General features: G+C 57.9%; 2 protein-coding genes across 4 annotated transcripts; one reads left to right on the plus strand and one right to left on the minus strand.

The window, feature by feature from the left end:
* Positions 1 to 1,515: 1,515 nt before the first annotated feature.
* OST4 (oligosaccharyltransferase complex subunit 4, non-catalytic) lies at positions 1,516 to 2,592 on the plus strand. 2 transcript variants are annotated; one of them, XM_054179823.1, is made up of 3 exons: positions 1,516 to 1,640; positions 2,198 to 2,382; positions 2,461 to 2,591. In XM_054179823.1, the coding sequence occupies exon 2, from the start codon at positions 2,258 to 2,260 to the stop codon at positions 2,369 to 2,371; it is 114 nt and encodes a 37-aa protein (XP_054035798.1). In that variant the 5' UTR covers positions 1,516 to 1,640; positions 2,198 to 2,257; the 3' UTR covers positions 2,372 to 2,382; positions 2,461 to 2,591. The 2 variants fall into 2 exon arrangements, with proteins under 2 accessions (XP_054035798.1, XP_054035799.1); XM_054179824.1 differs by having other exon boundaries at positions 1,631 to 1,645; positions 2,461 to 2,592.
* A 965-nt stretch (positions 2,593 to 3,557) lies between these two features.
* Positions 3,558 to 18,468, minus strand: AGBL5 (AGBL carboxypeptidase 5). Of its 2 annotated transcripts, XM_054179826.1 has the most exons (12): positions 18,193 to 18,468; positions 17,531 to 17,702; positions 16,110 to 16,276; positions 14,695 to 14,872; positions 13,246 to 13,424; positions 11,758 to 12,304; positions 10,552 to 10,721; positions 8,791 to 8,926; positions 8,054 to 8,244; positions 6,772 to 6,980; positions 4,117 to 4,232; positions 3,558 to 3,667 (listed from the first exon to the last, which is right to left on the minus strand). In XM_054179826.1, exons 1-12 carry the CDS (start codon positions 18,387 to 18,389, stop codon positions 3,617 to 3,619), a joined length of 2,313 nt encoding a protein of 770 aa, XP_054035801.1. In that variant the 5' UTR covers positions 18,390 to 18,468; the 3' UTR covers positions 3,558 to 3,616. The 2 variants fall into 2 exon arrangements, 1 of the variants encoding a protein (XP_054035801.1); XR_008463172.1 differs by lacking the exons at positions 3,558 to 3,667; positions 4,117 to 4,232 and having other exon boundaries at positions 6,865 to 6,980; positions 7,982 to 8,244.
* Between the last annotated feature and the right edge of the window lie 174 nt (positions 18,469 to 18,642).

Consider the following 18,642-nt stretch of genomic DNA (forward strand, 5'->3'; position numbering starts at 1 on the left):
ACACCCTGCACTTCAGGCAGTATAACACAACACCCTGCACCTTACACAGTGACATGCAACACCAAGTTCCTTGCACAGCGACACCATCGCACAACAGCCATCTCCTTGCAGTGTCACACAACACCCTGCTCTTTGCACAGTCACCAGCAGCAGGTGGTGACACAGTAGCTGCCCTGCCTGAGCCCTGGACTTGGAGTGACACTATGGCTTTCCCCAGATCACAAATGATGTAGCAGTCTCCTAGTGACATCATGCCTTGGCCCCAGCCCCAGGGTGACATCATGGCCTGGCAGAGCAGCGCGGGAACCCACTGCTCTCTGGGGCTCATCGTGGGCAGGTTAAGCACAAACAGCTGCCGGCAGCTGGGCGGCTGAAGGGTGTGGGGGATGGTGGGACACAGGGGACCCCAGACAGAGCCGGGAAGGGAATGTGAGAGCTGAGGGAGCTGAAATTGTTTAGCCTGGAGGAGGCTCAGGGGAGATCTTGTTGGTCTCTACCACTACCTTAAGGGAGGTTGTAGCCAGGTGGGGGTTGGTCTCTTCTCCCAGGCAACCAGCACCAGAACAAGAGGACACAGTCTAAAACTGCACCAGGGGAAGTTTAGGCTGGATGTTAGGAAGAAGTTCTTCATAGAATGATTTGCCATTGGAATGGGCTGCCCAGGGAGGTGGTGGAGTCACTGTCCCTGGAGGTGTTCAAACAGGGATTGGACATGGCACTTGAAGCCATGGTTTAGTAGCCATGAGGTCTTGGGTGACAGGTTGATGATCTTTGAGGTCTTTTCCACCCTTATTGATTTTATGATTCTATGATTCTCATCCTCTAGAGAACCCAGTCCTGTTCCCAGCATGGCTCGTGGGTGCTAGGCATAGGGACTCTGCGGTGAAGTAGAGGTGCAGGACCCCTAGAGTGGACTCATTCCTGGGACCCCACCCAGCTTGTGGCCCCCCGTACGGAATAGCAGGGTTCAGTGCATCCCTACATTCCCCAGTACACCCCAACACAGCCCACGAGCAGTTCAGTTCATCCCAGCACGGCTCCTGTTGACCCAGCACAGCCCGGCAGGCACAGCCCGGCAGGCACACCCCACTCCATCAGCTATAATTAGCCACGGCCGCGCCGAGACCCCACCCCTGGCTCGCCGCAGCCCCGCCCCCAGGCCCGCGCCAGGCCTTGTATGGAGGCGGCGGCGGCCAGAGGGGCCCGGGGAAGGCAACGCGGGGGGCGGGCGCGGGGGGCTGCGGTGGCTCCAGTTCTTCCCCTCCTGAGGACAGGCACGGGGTCGGGCAGGACGCTCCCGGTGGGGGGTGCCCCAGGGGCGTCCCATCCCCTGCCATGGGGTGAGCCGGGCCGTGACGCCACCGCGGGGCTGAGGCCAAGCCGCCGCGTCACTGCGGGTCTGGGGCCAGCAGCTGTGGCGTCACCGCAGCCCCAGGGCCGGGGTGTCGCCGAGCCTGAGTGATGAGAGCCCTTAGAAAGGGGATCGGCGGCCGTGGCGTCACGACGTGGCCGGGAACGCGCCGTGACGTCACGGCAGAGCCTGCGGCGGGATGCGAGTGGCCGAGGTGCTCCCGAGGCCCCGCCCCGGAAGTGGCGCGCGGCGCAAGGAGACGTGTCGGTAGCGGCGGGACCGGCAGCGCGTGAGGCTCGGGGGGGAAAGGGCTTGTCCTAGGGACTTCGTGGGTCGGGGGGCGTTCGGTGCGGGCGGCGGGAGGCCCTGCCCCAGGTGGGGGCTACTGAGGGGTCTGGCCCCGCAGTGGGGTCCCGGTTGTGGGTCCTGGGGGGCCCAGCCCCGGGTGGGGGGATAGCAGAGGGTCGTGACCAGGAAGTTCCGGGTGGGAAGGGGCTCGGGATTGTCCTGTCCTGGGGTCGGACGGCCCAGCGGGGGTCCCTGGAGCCAGGGGTGCTGGTGCTTCTGCGGGGAGGTGGGGTGGGACAAGGTCTTGCCCTGGGGTACTGGTAGTATCATGTCCTTCCGATGCAGAGTGGGAAGGGGCTCGCGGGGTGGGTCCCGGCCGGGCTCGGGCATAAGGGTGCCAGTCGTGACCGTTTTGGGGTCCTGACCTGGGTGGGAGTTACCGGGGAAGTCCAGTCCCAGGTGCAAAAGGGGCTCAGGGTGAAACGGGGGAGGGGGGCTGGCCCCGAAGGAGATGTCCCAAGCAGGAGTGAGATACAGATGTCCCCTTCCAACGTGCAGTTCCCAGCCAGGCTTGGGGCCGGTGGTACTGGTGGGCTGTGAGCACATCCCCCCGGCAGGATGATCACAGACGTGCAGCTCGCCATTTTTGCCAACATGCTGGGCGTGTCGCTCTTCCTCCTTGTTGTCCTCTACCACTATGTGGCCGTCAACAACCCCAAGAAGCAGGAGTGAGGTGACATGAGGTGAGGCACCGGCGCCCACAACCGGCGCCCACACCAGCACTGCGCCAGCACCACCACTCACCCCTCTCCCCCCAACAGGGCTGAGCTGCACCGCCCCGTGACACAGTGGCCATGGAGGAGCAGGGACCGTCCAAGCACAGCCTGGAGCCCTGCAGGATCACTGTGGTGCTGCAGTGAGGCAGGACGCTGAGCTTCTTCCAAACCAACTTTAACAAACACAACAATACCAGATAAAACCATATGATGTAAAAATCTCTGCTGCCCCCCACTGAGTCCCTCTGCCGGTCCCACAGGAGGAGCAGGGCCATCCAGGGCCAGGAGGCTCTCATTGCTGGGGAGCTGCCAGGGTGGCCAGCCACGTGAGTCAGCACCAGGGGTGGCATTGGCTGCAGCAGGGGGTAGAGACAGCGTTGGGCTGTGCCAGGAGCGGGCTTTGCACTGCTGCTGCTTTGGTCTGGGGGGGCCTTGGGCCTGCCCCGTGCACCGTTGTGGCCCATGGTGCCACCTGGTGAGTGCCAGTGGCTGTAGTCAGGCCTCGGCGCAGAAGGAGAGGAGGTGCCGGTAGGAGCTGAGCGAAGCACGGCCTGTGGCGTGGCCTGGTGGGTGCTGCAGTAGGGGACAACAAGGTAGAGAGGGGCTGCAGACATAGAGGGGCTGGAGCCCACTCCCCGGTGCCACAGCCCTTGCCCAAGCAGATGGCAGAGCAAAGCTGCAGTCCCCCAACACCACAGGGCCATACCTGGGGGTGCAGCCCCTTGCCCTGGCACAGGAACAGTCCCTTGGCATTCTGCACTCCTCCAGGGGGTTCCTGGCACAGCCCTGTGGGAACAAAGACTGGCATCAGTAGTGAGGCTGGCCCCAGCATGGTGCCAGGCCCTGCTGGAGTGTCTACTATGGCAGCCCTGGTGCCAGCGCTGTGCTGTGCCCTACCTGGTGGTGCCTGGACGGTTTGGTGCTCGCTCTGGCTCTGCTCCCCAGCCTGGAAAAGGGCTGTGGTGCTGTCGAAGGTGCTTGCCCCCTTCCTCCGCACCGGGATCCTGCTGGGGCGCACAGAGGGCACCCCCAGGCTGTGGAGAACCCACATGATGCTCCTGAGGAGGCTGCCAGCAGTGGAGGGGTGCCTCTGCTCAGACTCCCCTGCAGCAAGGGCTCTGCATGGAGCTCTAACTGCCCAGGTGTGGGCAGCCTCGAGGCTGGTTGAAGGGTGACCCCATACCATGGCCAATGCCAGCACCTACCCAGGCTGCTCATAGGCTTTCCTGGCATCCAGCTTCATCGGAAGTACCTACAAGGAGGGGAGATGAGGGTTCAGTGCCTGGCAGGGGTGTTTGACCCTGGCCTCGCAGCAGTTCCCCACAGCGGCTGGGGGTCCTTCAGAGCAAGACCCCTACATGGAGAGGGGCTGCATGGCTCAGGGAACATGAAGGTGCAGCTCAGAAAACTATGAATATGGAGCAAAGGCTCCTGGAAGAGCCTGATGGATTGGGGCATCTCTGAGCTTGACAGATGGGGGTTTTCAGACCCACAGATGAGTCTCTGAGTCCCACACTTCAGTGGATCTGGGGACCAGTATCACAGTATAACTAAGGTTGGAAGAGACCCCAAGGATCATCGAGTCCAACCTGAATATGTCCTGGTACTTCCCACCACAGCTCCATATTCCCCAGGCCTGGCTGGCAGAGCCATGGGATAGCCCTCACCCAGGACTCAGAAGCCAGACCCCACCAGTGGTACCTGTAGTGGTGCTGTACTGTGGACAGCTGCCATGTGTCCTGCACCATGCTGGGCCTCCTGTGGTCGGTGGCTGGTGCCAGTGCTGGGTGCTGTCCAGGTGCCTGCTGACAGAATCCCTGTGTGACAAATGAGATAGAGCTCAGTGCCAGGGTGGGTGAGCTATGGCAGGGGCACTGGCTGCCTGCCCTGGGTGCACAGAGCTACGGTGGTGCCATTCAGTGTGGACAGGCCAAGCGCTGCGGTGGAAAGAAATGTTGGAGCTGGTGCCCTCACCAAGATGTGCTGTGGCTGGGCTGTGGCACAAGACAGCAGACAGAGCAGTGTGTGAGCATGTGCTAGGTGTGGCTGGGGGGTGGCTGAGCTGTCCAAGGATGACACCACGACACTGTCTCCTGGACAACATGGGAAATGCCTGAGCAGGCCATTGGAACCCCCAGCAAACCAGTCTGCAACAACAGCAGACAGGTGCCAGATGCCAGCAGTGCCTGTGCTGGGGCAGCTTCGTGATGGGCAGAAGCTCTTCTCTGAGTTGTGGCTTTACACAGCAGCTGGTACCAGTGAGGGACAAGCCTTAATCTGGGACACAGCACAATTGAAACAGCATCTCTTGGTGGCAAACTCTAGCCAGCAAAGGCCAGCAGCAGCTGGGAGGGTCACCAGGGGGTCCCATGCTCAGAGACGTGCCTCTCCCTTCCCTAGCCTCTCCCAGGCACTGCTACTCCTCAGACACGGAAGCTGGAGACGAGACCTGGCACAGCAGTGCCACTGGCTCCACCAGTGGGGGTTGCCTCTAGACTGCTTGGGCACATGCTGTGCCAGAGGGCTGTGGCTGTAGCTGTAGCCCACTAGGAAAGGGCTCCCTTCCTGTGAGGCTGTGAGGAAGCAGCTGGGACAGGGATGCATCTCTTGACACTTGTCAGGGCCCCAGCAGCAGGACATCCTGTGTGTGATCAAGGACAGCTGTCCTGCAGGGCCACAGCAGCAAGAGAGCAGCTTCCCTGGCCCTCGGGGCATGGCAGGAGACAAGCAGGAAGGGGAGGGATGGGACAGGACCAGGAGACAGTGTCTTCATCTTGTGCCTTCTTACCACTGCCTCATCATGCGAGGGCTGGTGGCAGGAACTGAGCATTCCCGGTTCCCTCTCAGCTGTCTGGGGAAGGGAGAGTCTGTGCCAGTACCCCAGCACCATGTCAGGACAGCAGGCAGAAGGGCAGTGTTGTGAGGCTTGTAAGGCAAAGCTGGGTGGTCAAAGCATTCTTGGGTCATGTTTCCCTGCATGGACACAGCAGTGCTAGTGCTGCCAGGGTCTCACGCTCAGAAAACAGTGGCACTGCTGGCAGCAAGGCTGGACATGTGGAAGGCAAATCTGCCAGGCAATGCCAGGGCAGGGAAGGAAGAGCCATATTCCAGTGACAGGAGCTAGGCATGCCCCACCTGACACTCATATCCAGAGGCAGTGGACAGCAGCCAGCAAGCAGAGAGCACAGGCTAGGGCAGCAGAATGGTGATCAGTCCTATTGAGACAAAGTCTTCCCCCTCCAGCCCCACAGAGTCTGTTTCTGCTCAAGTGCCAAACTGTCATCCAACCCCTGGCAGCCAGGGCTGGTGTCCCACTGGCTGAGGGCCGGCCATGCATGCACGGCAGAAGGAACAGGCATTACAACATGGCCATAAGAACAGAAACATTTTATTTCTTCCCCACCACATTTTCATGGCAGAGGAGAAACAGTCACTACACAGTGCTGGAGAGCAAATACAAGGGACTAAGCAAGGCAAGAAACAGGCAGAGCACAAGAAACCAGCTGACAGTCAGGAACAATGAGATGTCTCCCGAGAGCAGCACCACGACACCACGACAGCTTCAGACTTGCACCCAGAGTCACACCCCAACAGCAGACCCTCACCCACACACCTCCCATCACTGGGCATTTGGATACCTCAGTGCTCACCCCAGCCCAGAACCCCACAGCAGACTGGGGCATTCAGTCCAGCCCTGTTTCCTTATCTGGGGGCCTGTGGGGCTGGCCCAGAGCAAACTGTGGCACTGGCGTTTCCTCCATCATCATCAGCACCAAGCCCCCAAGGGGCCAGCTCTGCAGCAGCACTGAGCCCTTGCCCCTTGGCAACTTGGAACCCCCTGGCCAGCATTCACTGCCTGTTCCAAGCCCCCCAGTGACTGAAGCTCTGCCAGAGCCATGGGCTGTGATAGATCAAATGCTGCTCAGCAGGTGCCTGGGAAGGGAAAAGGCACTTTGGTGTGTCCCACAGGCCTCAGGAATGCTTTGAGAGTGGCTGAGGCCAAAGGAAATTGAGTGGAGGTTTTCTATGCTGGCTTTCTCAGAAGCCACTTTGCTGCTGCCCTGAGCTTCTGTCCTGAGCCTCATGGTTCCTGGCAGAAGCTGGGCAGCAGAAGCCACAGGTTGATATTTGTCCTTACCCAGGCAAGGACAGAGTGTGGGGCTGAGCCCAGAGGGCATCCAGCACCCTTCTGAGGGAATGGGGCAGCAGCTCACATACACCTCTTGCACACAAACCCACGTTTATGACATCAAAGCACACATGATGCTGGAAGGAGCTCTCCTCAGGGCTGTGGCCTGGCACAGCAGCTCGACAGATGGCGGATCAGGCGCACAAGCAGCCCCTGGCCCAGCTTACCTCTGCCCACAGCCGGGGCTGGGGTGCTGCCATGCTGAGCACTCTGGTCTGTGGCGGCCTGAGCCGAGGGGCTGCTGCAGCCGAAGGTGAAGCTGGGAGAGGCCTTGAGCCGCGGCGAGTCCTGCTGGCTGCTGCCGCTCCCGCTGGTGCCATTGCTGAAGCTTCTGGCGCGGGACAGGACGTTATCGGAGGCAGAGATGGGGATCCCGCTGGAAGGGGCAAGAAATGGGAGGTTCAGCCCAGCTCTGTGGGGAGGGGTCCTTTCTGTGCTCCCTGCAGCTGGTCAGAGACCCAGACTTGTCCCCAGTAACAGCCCAGACATTGTGGGGGGCTGTCTCTCCTCCCACAGAACAAGCAATAGGACAAAAAGAAACAAGCTTCAAGTTGTGTCAGGGGAGGTTTAGGTTGGACAACCCTGCAAAGTGTTGTCAAGTCTTACAACAGCTGCCCAGAGCAGTGGTGGAATCCCCATCCCTGGAGGGGTTTAAAAGCTGTGTAGATGTGCTGAGGGACATGGTTTAGGGGTGACCTGGCAGTGATGGGTTAATGACTGGACTTGATGATCTTAAAGGTCTCTTCCAACCAAAAAGATTCTATGATTCTGTGACATGGGGCTGTCACCAGCAGTAGCAGACCCCAGTCCACAGTGCTGCTTATCACTGTCCCAGCAGCTCAGAGTAGCAGTGTGGCTTCAGAAGTCCTATTCCTCACCTCTAGTCCCAAACCCATTCCCATCCAGCATCAGATCAGGCTGGGTAGAGAGGGGAAGTAGAAGAGGCTGGCTGTATCTGCAGGCAGATCATCCCTTTAGACTATATATAAGGAAGAAATTATTTATGCTGAGGATGGTGAGACACTGGGATAGGTTGACTAGAGAAACAGTAGATGGTGCCTGGAAACATTCCAGGTCAGGCTGGACAGGGTTCTGAGCAACCTGATCTAGCTGAAGATGTCCCTACTCAATGCAGGTGAGTTGGACTAGATCCCTAAAAGGAATTTCCTGCACAAATCATTCCATGGTTCTTCCCAGGTGAACCCCCAACAGCCTGACCCCACATAGCTGCATCCCGATGCCACGGGGCTGAGAGACACCCACACCTGCAGCACACAGAGCAAACCCTGCAGGGCACAGAGCAAACCCTGCAGGGCCCCAGCGGGGTGAGAGAGCAAGCAAACAACCCTCGGCATCGTTAGCTGCAGGGTAACTCACTTGGAGTTCATTTATCATCTCTAACTGGCGTTATCCTGCAGCTCTTGAGCGCTCAACCCGGCAGGCCCTTACGTGGAGCTCCGGGGGGGGGTCCTGGCACCTCCTCTGCGCCGCGGGCCCCCTCCTGCGCCCTTCATGCTGCGCACGTGACGCAGCATCCAGGCGCGCAGGTTGCTGAGGCAGCTGTGCTCCGAGAGGACGATGCGCGGCCAGGGGTTGCACTCGGCCATGTCCAGGGCCGCCACGGCCAGGGCTCGCCCAACCTGCCGGGGCAAGCGGTGACCAGTGAGAGGGGCCTCCAGGCAGAGCAGCAGCTCACAGGAGCTTGAGGCACAGAGGCAGACAGGTGCTCCCCAGAGCTCATCTCACCTCCAGCATAGGCTTCAGTGAGCTCCCTGGCAGGAGGACTGATCCCATGGGATGTCTTTGGGTGTACAGCACACGCAGGGCCAGGTGCTCACAGACACGGGCCAACAGAGAAGCAGGTAAACCCCATGCTCAGTGGAGAGAAACCAGGGACTCTCTTGGGCTGCCTCCAAGGCCAAGGGCAGAAGTCTCCAGCTCAGCCAGTGGGCAAAGCACTTTGGGGCTAGGGCTAGTGGTGGAGGGACTCACAGTCCAGTGTGGGCTGGGATGTATGGCCAGGTTACAGCACTGACACCAAGAGCACCATGCTTCTCACAGCTCGCCAAACCCACTCTGTGGGTTCCCACAGGAACTCGTGGATGCAGAAGTAGAATGGAATGTGAAACCTCTTCCCAGAAAGGGCTGCGCAGACCTGCCCCCCACTACTGCTGGGGACCCCTTACCTGCTCGAAAAGCTCCACGGTGTATTTGGAGGGGAAGGTGGGCGGGGGTGGGGGGCTGGCACGTCCATTGTCATGGCAGGCCAAAGGGATGCTGTTCACTGAGCGCCCTGTGTTGTAGTTGCACTCCAGCGTGTAGCTGTGAAGCACACAGAAGCCCCACATCACCTAATGTATCAGATGTCGCTCAGAAGACAAAGCTGGGGTCACCCCAAGCCTGTGTGTCCCCCAGTCCCAGGAGGGGAGGCTCTAGGGGAGTCTGGGGAAAAGGCATGGCTCCTGCCATCAAGCTGCAGCACTGACTGTGACCTGTGTCATGTGCTGCACATTGTCATCTGCTGAGGAAAGAATAAAAGAGGGGACAAAAAAAGAAGCAATGAGTGGAAGCCAGAAGTGTGCCAAGGACAGAGGCACGGGACTGCTGAGGCTCAACAAGGCCAAATGCAATGTCCTGCACCTGGGTCAGGGCAATCCCTGATATCAGTCCACACTGGACAATGGAAGGATGGAGGGCAGCCCTGTGGAGAAGGCCTTTGGGTGCTGGTGGGTGAAAAGCTGGGCAGGAGATGGCAATGTACGCTCACAGCACAGAAGCCAATTGTCTCCTGGGCTGCATCCAAAGCAGCATGACCAGCAGGTGAGGGAGGAGATTCTGCCCCTCTGCTCTGCTGAGACCCCACCTTCAGTGCTGAAACCTCTCTGCTGTGAGGACAGGCTGAGAGAGTTGGGATTCTTCAGCCTGGAGAAGGCTCTGGGGAGACCTTCTGGTGGCTTTTTGGTACTTAAAGAGGTCCAGAAGAAAGATGGGGACACACTTTTTAGCACAGCCTGTTGTGATAGGACAGAAGGTGATGGTTTTAAACTAAAAAAGGGGAGATTCAGACTAGATGGAAGGAAGAAATTTTTTACTTTGAGGGTGGTGAGACTGGCACAGGTTGCCCAGAGAGGTGGTAGATGCCCCATCCCTAGAAACTTTCCAGGTCAGGCTGGACAGGGCTCTAAGCAACCTGCTCTAGTTGATGTCCCTGCTCATTGCTGGGGGTTGGACCAGATGGGCTTGGGAGGTCCCTTCCAATCCAAATGATTCTGTGACTCTCTGACTCAAAGAACCAGGCTTCAAAACAGATGACAAAGGAAGGACTGGCTGTGGGGGTACCAGAGAGCCAGAGTGGCTGCTTCCAGCCATGTAGATGTGGTGCTGAGGGACATGGTTTTGTGGTGACCTGGCAGTGCTCTGTTAATGGCTGGACTTAATGATCTTAAATGTCTCTTCCAACCAAAACAATTCCATGATTCTGTCTCGCAGAATCACAGATGGCTGAGGCTGGAATCTTGCAGAGCAACCTCACGTGGGCAGTCTGGGGAATCTGAGCTCATTACAGCTAAAAAGGTTTTAACTACAGCTCAATACAGACATAAACAGCTGCGAAAGAGAAGAATTCCTTCTGGAAAACCGCACACAAACAGCTCTGTAACAGTGAGAACAGGAAACTGGAGCAGCTGCAGGCTGTATGTGAACAGGAGATACTAGAGGGAAAGGAGTCAGGCTTGTGGGCTCAGGAAGGTGGCAGCACCCAGCAGGGCTGTCTCCTGGCCTCTGCCTACAGCACCCTTCCCAGCCAGCCCCAACCCCCGAGAGAGCCACAAAGGACTCTGCTGCCCCAACGAAACAGTTTCCTTAACACCCTGCACCTGGCAAGATGGTGGAGTGCTAGGACAGGCCCACTGGCAGGGCCGCACGGCGAGCATCTGAGCCTTGCCTACCTGTGGATAATGCCCAGGGCCTTGTAGACAGCCACGCGGCCGCTGCCCTCCTTGGACTGCCCGTCCCGCTTGTCCCGCGCGTACATGTTCTTCTCCGAGAAGTTGCAGCCCGTGAAGTCGAAGTGAGGGGAGTTCAAGGAGATGAGTTTGGGGAACAGCATGTTCTCCACCTGCAGCACACAGAGAGGAATATGGCTGACATTGTGGGGAGCCCACAGCTCTTCAACCTGCTCCAGCATCACCAGTGCCAAGCTCTGGGACACTCAGGGGTGTTGGCTGACAAGGAATTAACTGGAGAGAGTCTAGTGAAGGTTCTGAAGATGTTGAGGGGACTGGAGCATCTCTATGAGGAAAGGTTAAGAGACATAGGACTGTTTAGCCTGAAGAAGAGCAGGCTAAGAGGGGATATTCTCAATGCTGATGAGTATCTAAAGGGCAGGGGGTAAGAGGATGAGGCCAGACTCCTTTTCTGTGCTGCCCAGCAACAGGATGACAGGCAACAGGCACAAACTGGAACCCAGGAGGTTCCATCTGACCAGGAAGAGAAATTTCTTTCCTGTGAGGGTGCTGGAGCCATTGAACAGGCTGCCTGGAGAGGTTGTGGAGACTCCTCTGGAGAGATTCCAAAGAACAGAATAGAATAGAATAGAATAGAATAGAATTAACCAGGTTGGAAGAGACCTTTGAGATCATCAAGTCCAACCTATCATCCAACACTATCTAATCAACTAAGCCATGGCACCAAGCACCCCATCAAATTTCTTAAACACCTCCAGTGATGGTGACTCCACCACCTCCCTGGGCAGCACATTCCAATGGCCAATCATTCTTTCTGTGAAGAGCTTCTTCCTAACATCCGCTCTAAACCTCCCCTGGCACAGCTCTTGTTCTGGTGCTGGTTGCCTGGGAGAAGAGACCAGCCCCCACCTGGCTACATCCTCCCTTCAGGTAGTTGTAGAGAGCAATAAGGTCTCCTCTGAGCCTCCTCTTCTCCAGGCTAAGCAACCTCAGCTCCCTCAGCCTCTCCTCACAGGGCTTGTGCTCCAAACCCGTTACCAGCTTTGTTGCCCTTCTCTGAACACCTGGACATGAGTCTGGGCAGCCTGCTCTGGAACCTGCTCAGACTGGATGATCCCCAAAGGTCTCTTCCAACACTCACCATGCTGGGATTCTGGGATTCACATCACTTCCTACTCCCCGCCTCACCTGATCGTTTTCATTGCTGAAGTTGTTGCCATACATGAAGCAGCCACGCTTGGAGGCATGTCCGTGCAGATCCACATAGTAGGCCAGTCCACTGTCCTGGGGCAGGATGGTTTCAGGAAGAGGTGCTGGCAGGGGCTTCCTAGCCTCCTCCTCACAGTGCTCTGCGGTGTGGCTTGATGGGAGGATCCAGCCAGTGCGGCCTGTGCTGCCCGGTGCTCCCGAGAGAGGGGCTTCCTGAGAAGGGCTGAAGTAGCTGCCGGCATGCCAGGAGCTGGGCGAGTTCCGGAGGTTATTGGCTTTCTCCAGCTCCAAGAGTGCAGCCTCTGGGAACGGGCCGCTGCTGCGGACGGAATGGTTGGAAGATTTTGTTCTTAGCGAGCTGTTGCTGAGTGGGGAGACAAAGGTCCTCCAGTCAGGAGAGCCTGGCAGGACGCGACTGTGGACATGGTGGTAGAGGACAAGAGCTTTGACCCCAAACACCGCAGGGTGCAGCTCGGCATCGGGGTTCAGGTACTGGCGGTTCAGGTTTACCCCACGGGAGTCAGTTCTGCAGAGAGAGTGGAAGAGATATGAGGTTCATCAGAGAGAATGGCTGTTCGGCAAGGACATGACCTCTCCTCCTAACAGCCACAGCTTTGAGTGCTGTCCTGGGGCCAAAACATCTGGTAGGCAAAGACTCTTCCCCAACACAACTGAGAAACTTTCTCCTGGCCGTAGTGAGACAGAGCCCAAGTGATTGGTTGGAGCGGACACAGGAGGCCACAAACATAATCCAAGGGCTGGAACCTCTCTGCTAAGAGGACAGCCAGAGGGAGTTCAGCCTGGAGAAGGTTTCCCTGTTTCAGTACTCAAAGAGGGCTGATAAGAAAGCTGGGGACAGATGTTTTAGCCGGGGCTGTTGTGACAGGACAAGGGCTGACGGTTTTAAAATAAAAGAGGGGAGGTTCAGACTAGAGTGAAGAAAAACATTGTTCACACTGATGGTGGTGTGACATTGGCCCAGGTTGCCCAGAGAGGATGTAGATGCCTCACACCTGAGATCATTCCAGGTCAAGTTGGACAGTGCTCTGAACAACCTGATCTAGTTGAAGATGTCCCTGTTCGCTGCAGGAGGATTGGACTGAGTGATGTCTAGAGATCCCTTCCAATACAAGCCATTGCACAATTCAGTGATTTTATGGTCTCTCTCCAGCACCCCAGGGGGAGCAAGGACAGGACAGGTCAGCGTTTGAGCACCTCAAAGGCACAGGTCAGTGTTGCTTGCCTGAGCTAGAAAACCCTCATCTAGGAGATGACCTACACAGGCATTGCAGTCCCAGGTCATGACACAGATCAGAGAGCAGCAGGGACAGGCTGCTGCATCCACCAGTCCCAGGTTGTTCCGCAGACCCAGGATGGTTCTTGCCAGCCACCATCAAACACAGATCAGGCTCCAAACCAGGAGAGACCAGACCAGCCTGCACCCTATTTGACCCAGTGATCTCTCACCGATAGTGGCCTCGCACCACCCCATCAGGGTTCAGCATAGGAATGAGCTTGAAGACGAACATCCGCCGCAGCATCTGGGCACGGGGGTCCTCCTCCCGCAGGATGAAGTCCAGGAATCCATTGAAGACAAAGCTGGAAGGTGTTTCTCCTGGGTGGACTCTGCTGCTCAGGAAGAATACCTTGGGGCAAAGAGACAGGGACAATGGGACAGTTCCTGTCTGCCCCAAGATGTGATGGCCTTTGCTGAGAGGTCAAATGCTTCCTAGGGCTCCCTCCTGCTCTGCAGCAAGGCCCCCTGCACCCAACAAGTAGCCAAGGTCTCTATAGGAAGCAGACAACCAGGTACCATGTGTGGCAATACAACATTTTTAGTGGTTTCTTTGCCTGATGCCTCTCCCAGGTCCTGCTTAGACCAAAGCTGGTTATCCCTGCATGAGACCAAGGGGACAGGAGTTCTCCAGCTGCTGCCAGGAGAAACCACAGCAACAGAGGTGCACCAGGGGAAAAGCCCAGAATAAGCCTGATTGCAACATACAACACCTCCTGAAAAGCCCTTCACCTGGTGGGAGGTTGAGCAGGAGCTGCATCCCCTCATCCCAGTTCTGTGCAGCTGCAGAGGTAACAAGACACTAATTTGTGTCCAGACGAGCACATGTGTGGTGCAGCCAGAGAGGGTTGCATGGTGATGAGTGGATGCACTCCTGACAGTGGTGCCCACAGCACAATCTCCATCCAGTCCAATGCTCCAGCCCTCCAGGATAATAGCTGGAAAGCGCCCAGTAGAAAAGGGCCCGGGGCTGTTGGTCAACAGCAAGTCAAAAGTGAGTCAGTGTGTGCCCGGGTGGCCAAGAAGGCTAACAGCATCCTGGTTTGAATCAGCAATAGCATGGCCAGCTGTACCAGGGCAGAGACAGTATGCATGTACTGGACACTGGTGAGGCTGCAGCTTGAACACTGGGTTCAGTTTTGGGCCCCTCCTCCAAAAAGGGCATGGAAGTGCTAGAGAGTGTCCAAGGAAGGGCAAAACAGCTGGTGAAGGTTCTAAAGCACAAATCAAAAGAGTGGCTGAGAGAACTGGAGGTGGTCAGCCCAGAGAAAAGGAAGCTGAGGGGAGACCTTCTCCCTCTCTACAGCTTCCTGAAAGGAGACTGGAGCAAGGTGGGGGATCAGTCTCTTCACACAAGTAATAAGTGACAGGACAAGAGTAAACAGCCTCAAGTTGTGTCAGGGAAGGTTTAGGCTGGACATGAGCAACAGTGTCTTCTCTGAAAAGGTTGTCAAGGCTGAGGGCCAGAGTTTAGTGGTGACATAATGCTGGGTGGACTTGATGATCTTGGAGGCCTCTTCCAACCAAAACGACTCTGTGATTCTATGCTATGAAACCTTTCAAGTCAGAGACACAAGGCTGGGGTACGGAGTCCATCAGACAGTCTGCTGGGAAGCACTTACCCTCTTCCCTGTGAAGCGCCGTGGCCGGGGAGTGCTGGTGTCTGGGAAGAGCTTGTCCAGCCGGGGCTCTCGCTTCTCCAGCATGCCGTGGCAGGAGGTGATGGTCAGCAGGTCAACTCGTAGCTTGTCCAGCGAGTGGCAGAGCAGCTCCCGGTGGTAATAGACGGAGTCAAGGGGGCTGCAGGGTGAGGAGGGATCAGCTGCCAACGCACAGGTCAGAGCCTCCCCATCAGGGAAGAAAGTGGCTTAGCCGGGGCCGTGTGTGCTGCTGGGCTGGGCACCGAGGGACAAGGCACCCAAGCCTCATTCTGGGCAGCTGGAGATACCTTCAAGGAGCAAAGGTGGCTCCTAGGTGGGCAGGGGGCATTCTCTACAGCCCTGAGCTTGGCCTCCAACCACTCATCTAAGAGGGAAAATGAGGTAGGCACTGGGTCACCCACAGCCTAGGCACCAGTCAGGTGCTGCTGCAGGACTAGCCTCCAGCCTTAGACTGGAGGGTTTGATGGTGCACAGAGGAGTGCTTGACTACCACCATGGTGTGGAGATCCCTGTATCAGCCTGCCAGTGGCCATGGCAGCTCCTGCTGCACCAGTGGGCCTGAAGCCTCATTACCAGAGTTCAGCCAGGACCACTCAGCCCTGCCATGATCCCAGTGGTTGGTGTCCTCACATCAGTAGGTAAGTTTGACCCATAGATTATGATATTTCCTTGAGATCCTTGCTTATTGACTGTCAGGTTTGGAATTTCTCATCACTCTCCATCACAAACCCCTCCAATGCACCACTGCTCACCTATTGTCTGAGAAAAGGTATTTGTGATCCCAGACGCAGGGCAAGGAGCATCTCTAGGGTGGCAGGACAGTTACCCACAAACACTGAAGAATGACTCTCTCCCTTCATCCCCTCAGCCAGGCATTAAGTTCTCCTCTGACTGTGGAAAAGAAGCTCATGAGAGCAGAGGAGCTTCCCAGAAGGACCCACAGAGAGCCTAGCACTGGGGCTACTCTGAACAGTGAGGTCTCCTCCTGCCACAGCAGCTTGCAGAGAAAGGGAGCAGGAGAAGAGAGATGCTTGGACCTTTCCGCAGCCAGCAGAGAGAAAGCAAACAAGGTCCTGGCCTATGAGAATCCTCTCTCCTTAAACCAAGGGCTGCAGCAACAGCCTCTCCTCAGCCTCTTCCTGCCCTTGAGAATACCAGGGAGATTCTGCCCACAGCAGCAAAGGACTGTCTGGAAACCCCTTGGACACACATGCTGGGGAGGAGCTGCTGCAGCTGCTGGTGCATCCAGCAGCTACAAGGGGACGGAGAGTAGAGGACTCAGGGAACCCCCTCTGACTTTCAGCCCACTGCACTTCCACTAGGGATGCAAAGCCAAGCAGAGAGGGCTGGGAATGGGGGGCACCAGAGGGTCGCACCTGCTGGGAGACATGTGCCGGCACTCCTGGAAGCGGCCATCCAGCTGCGCCAGCATCTCCTGGCACTCCGAGTAGGAGAATGGGTAGCAGAAGGCAAAGTAGGTAGTGGCACCATGGTGCTCCAGGAAGCGGTGCACGAAGGACAGTACGAACTGCGTCTCCACCATCTGGGAGACACAGAGCAGAGGCTGAGCGCAGGCAGGTTCCACAAGCAGCCACCACGGCCACACAGAGCCACCCCCTGAGCAGGGGACAGGCAGCCATGGCCACCACAGCCCCCTGCCCCAATTCTCTTCTGGCTCCCTCAGGTATTGGCAGTGCCTGCAGGCCTTCTCTAACTGCACAGGAATCAAAGATATGCTCCAGCAGATGCCAGCCCACTTCACTGAGATCCCCAAAACACCAAGCTGCTTACTACAAAGCCCTCAGTCCCTGCTCACCCTGGAGCGCTCATGTCCCCAGCCTCACTGTATGTCCAGAGAGCGCTCTGGCAAGCTCAGGGGATTCCTTCTGGTCATTGGGCACACGCAAGAGAGGTGGAGAGCTCTCTGGAAAACCCACAAGGGTTCTTTGTGGTCCTTGTACCCACCATCAGCAGTCAGAAGTTAAGCTGTTCAATCTGGGCACACTTCACACATTTCACAAGTGCTACAGGGCTCAGCTCTCCATTGTGCCTCTCCCTAGTACTGGCATGGACCAAATCAAGTATCAAGCATCAACCCCTCCTGGATCAGGGGAGATGCTTTCTGGCCCCTGTTCTGTGGGGCAGAAATAGGGATCACTGCCTCTCCACAGAGCAAGCACAACCCAGAGCACCTACAAGGGACCCTTCCCAGGCATATCCTACCAGGCCAAGGCCAGAAAACTCTAGGACCAGCAAACTTTGAGGTCCAAAGAGCTCAACAGGGCTGTGAGAGAAAACCTGCCCCTGTAGCTGTTCTTGCCACCTTTGGTTCCCAGGGCTCTCACCCCCTGCTCCCCTCATGGGGCACCAACACTCTTGACAGCAGCATGTCACAAAGGGTCATTTACTGCCCACTTTGACAACTGACCAATAGAAAAGAAAGCCCCAGGCACACCTCAGGAGCTGGTCAGTGGTTTCTCCTACGCCAGAAATGGGAAATCACCTAGAGGGAGGCAATACTCAGACAGAGTTGGCTGGTAGAGAAAAAAGCCGCTGGGTTCTCTTCTCCCAAGTACTCAGCCCCAAGAGGCGGCTTTGTCACTGACCTCCCGCACCTCTCCACTAGGGCTGCTAAGATACAAACCAGCCACTTGCCCACGCCATCCTATCCTGCCACAGAAGGCTGGAGGTCACCCTGGCACAGTGAACGAGGGGTATCTGTGTTCCCGGAAATGCCCCCCACCCTGAACAAAGGTACCCTCAGCCACAGCACAAGCCCTAAGGCCCGGGTCCGTACCTCGAAGCTGGGCCGCTCACGAATGCGCTCCCAGCGGGGCCGCACAGGAAGGGTCCTCACGAAGGGGGACATGCCCTGAGAGTACAACCGGCTCTGCTTGTTCATGTTCAGGATGTGCAGCTTGATCAGCTTCCCCGGAGCCCCTCCCCGCACGCTGAAGTAGAACCAGGACCTGGGGAGGGACAGCAGCGCCGGGTCAGTCCCCAGGCCCACCAGTCTCTCCTTCTCGGACCCTCCAACCTCACCAGTCATCCAGCCCCATGAGCACCCGCTCCGCAAGAAGCCTGTCAGATCCCGGGCGGACACACAACCCCACTAAGCATCCCAGGGTATCTCCAATCGGGGGAACACAGATAGCACAAGCTCCCCTCTTCCCAGGGCATCTCAGACCCTGCTCGCTCCTCCTATCCCTCTCCACAGTCCTTCGACCTTACCAGCCACTCCTTCCCGGGTCCTCGGTACCCTGACAGCCACCCCTCCACCAGCCCCCTTCCCCGGAGGCCGCCCCTCCCGGGGCCACCCCAGCTGCCCCCCCTGCCAACCCTCTTCCCCACAGGACCCCTGCATCCTGCCAGCCTCCTTCCTTGGGGAACCCCAGACACCTCCTTCAGGGGAACCCCGCAGCCGCCACCTCCTCCCTCAGGCCCCCACCGTGCCGTTACCTGTTGCCGTTCTCATACTCGGTGTGGGCACAGTCGGGCCGCGTCCAGACGTTAAACTCGTAGTCGGCGGCGGGAAGCGTGGCAGCCCGACCCGCTGGGCCCCCGCCGGTACCGGTCGGGTCTACCTGCTCCACACGTGCTAGATTGCCTGAGTCGAAGCGGGAGCTGAAAAGCAGCCCCCCACACCGGATCTCCATGGCTGCCGGGCCGCCGCGGCCCGCTCATCGCTCCGCCGGGCCCGGCCTGGCCCGGCTCGGCCCGCCGCGCCCCCGGGCAACAGCAACGCACGCTCCCATTGGCCCGCTGCTCCCCAGCAACGCGCCCACCCGTTGGGCGGCGCCTGGCCCACGGTCCGCGGGGGGCCTGGCCACACCCTCCCACTGCCGCTCGCGGCCCCTGCGCGGGACCCGTGCGCTGCTGGCCACGCTCCTGCGGACCGCCTCCCTTTGC

Source organism: Dryobates pubescens, chromosome 3, assembly GCF_014839835.1.
Source record: "Dryobates pubescens isolate bDryPub1 chromosome 3, bDryPub1.pri, whole genome shotgun sequence".
Classification (NCBI taxonomy): Eukaryota; Metazoa; Chordata; class Aves; order Piciformes; family Picidae; genus Dryobates; species Dryobates pubescens.

Coding starts and splice junctions, on each gene's coding strand:
- OST4 (XM_054179823.1), top strand. CDS start 2,258: ATGATCACAGACGTGCAGCTCGCCATTTTTGCCAACATGCTGGGCGTG.
- AGBL5 (XM_054179826.1), bottom strand. CDS start 18,389: ATGGAGATCCGGTGTGGGGGGCTGCTTTTCAGCTCCCGCTTCGACTCA. Junction 8,245..8,790: donor CCGTGGAGCTTTTCGAGCAG/GTAAGGGGTCCC, acceptor TTGCCCCGGCAG/GTTGGGCGAGCCCTGGCCGT. Junction 3,668..4,116: donor ACAGTACAGCACCACTACAG/GTACCACTGGTG, acceptor CCCTCCTTGTAG/GTACTTCCGATGAAGCTGGA.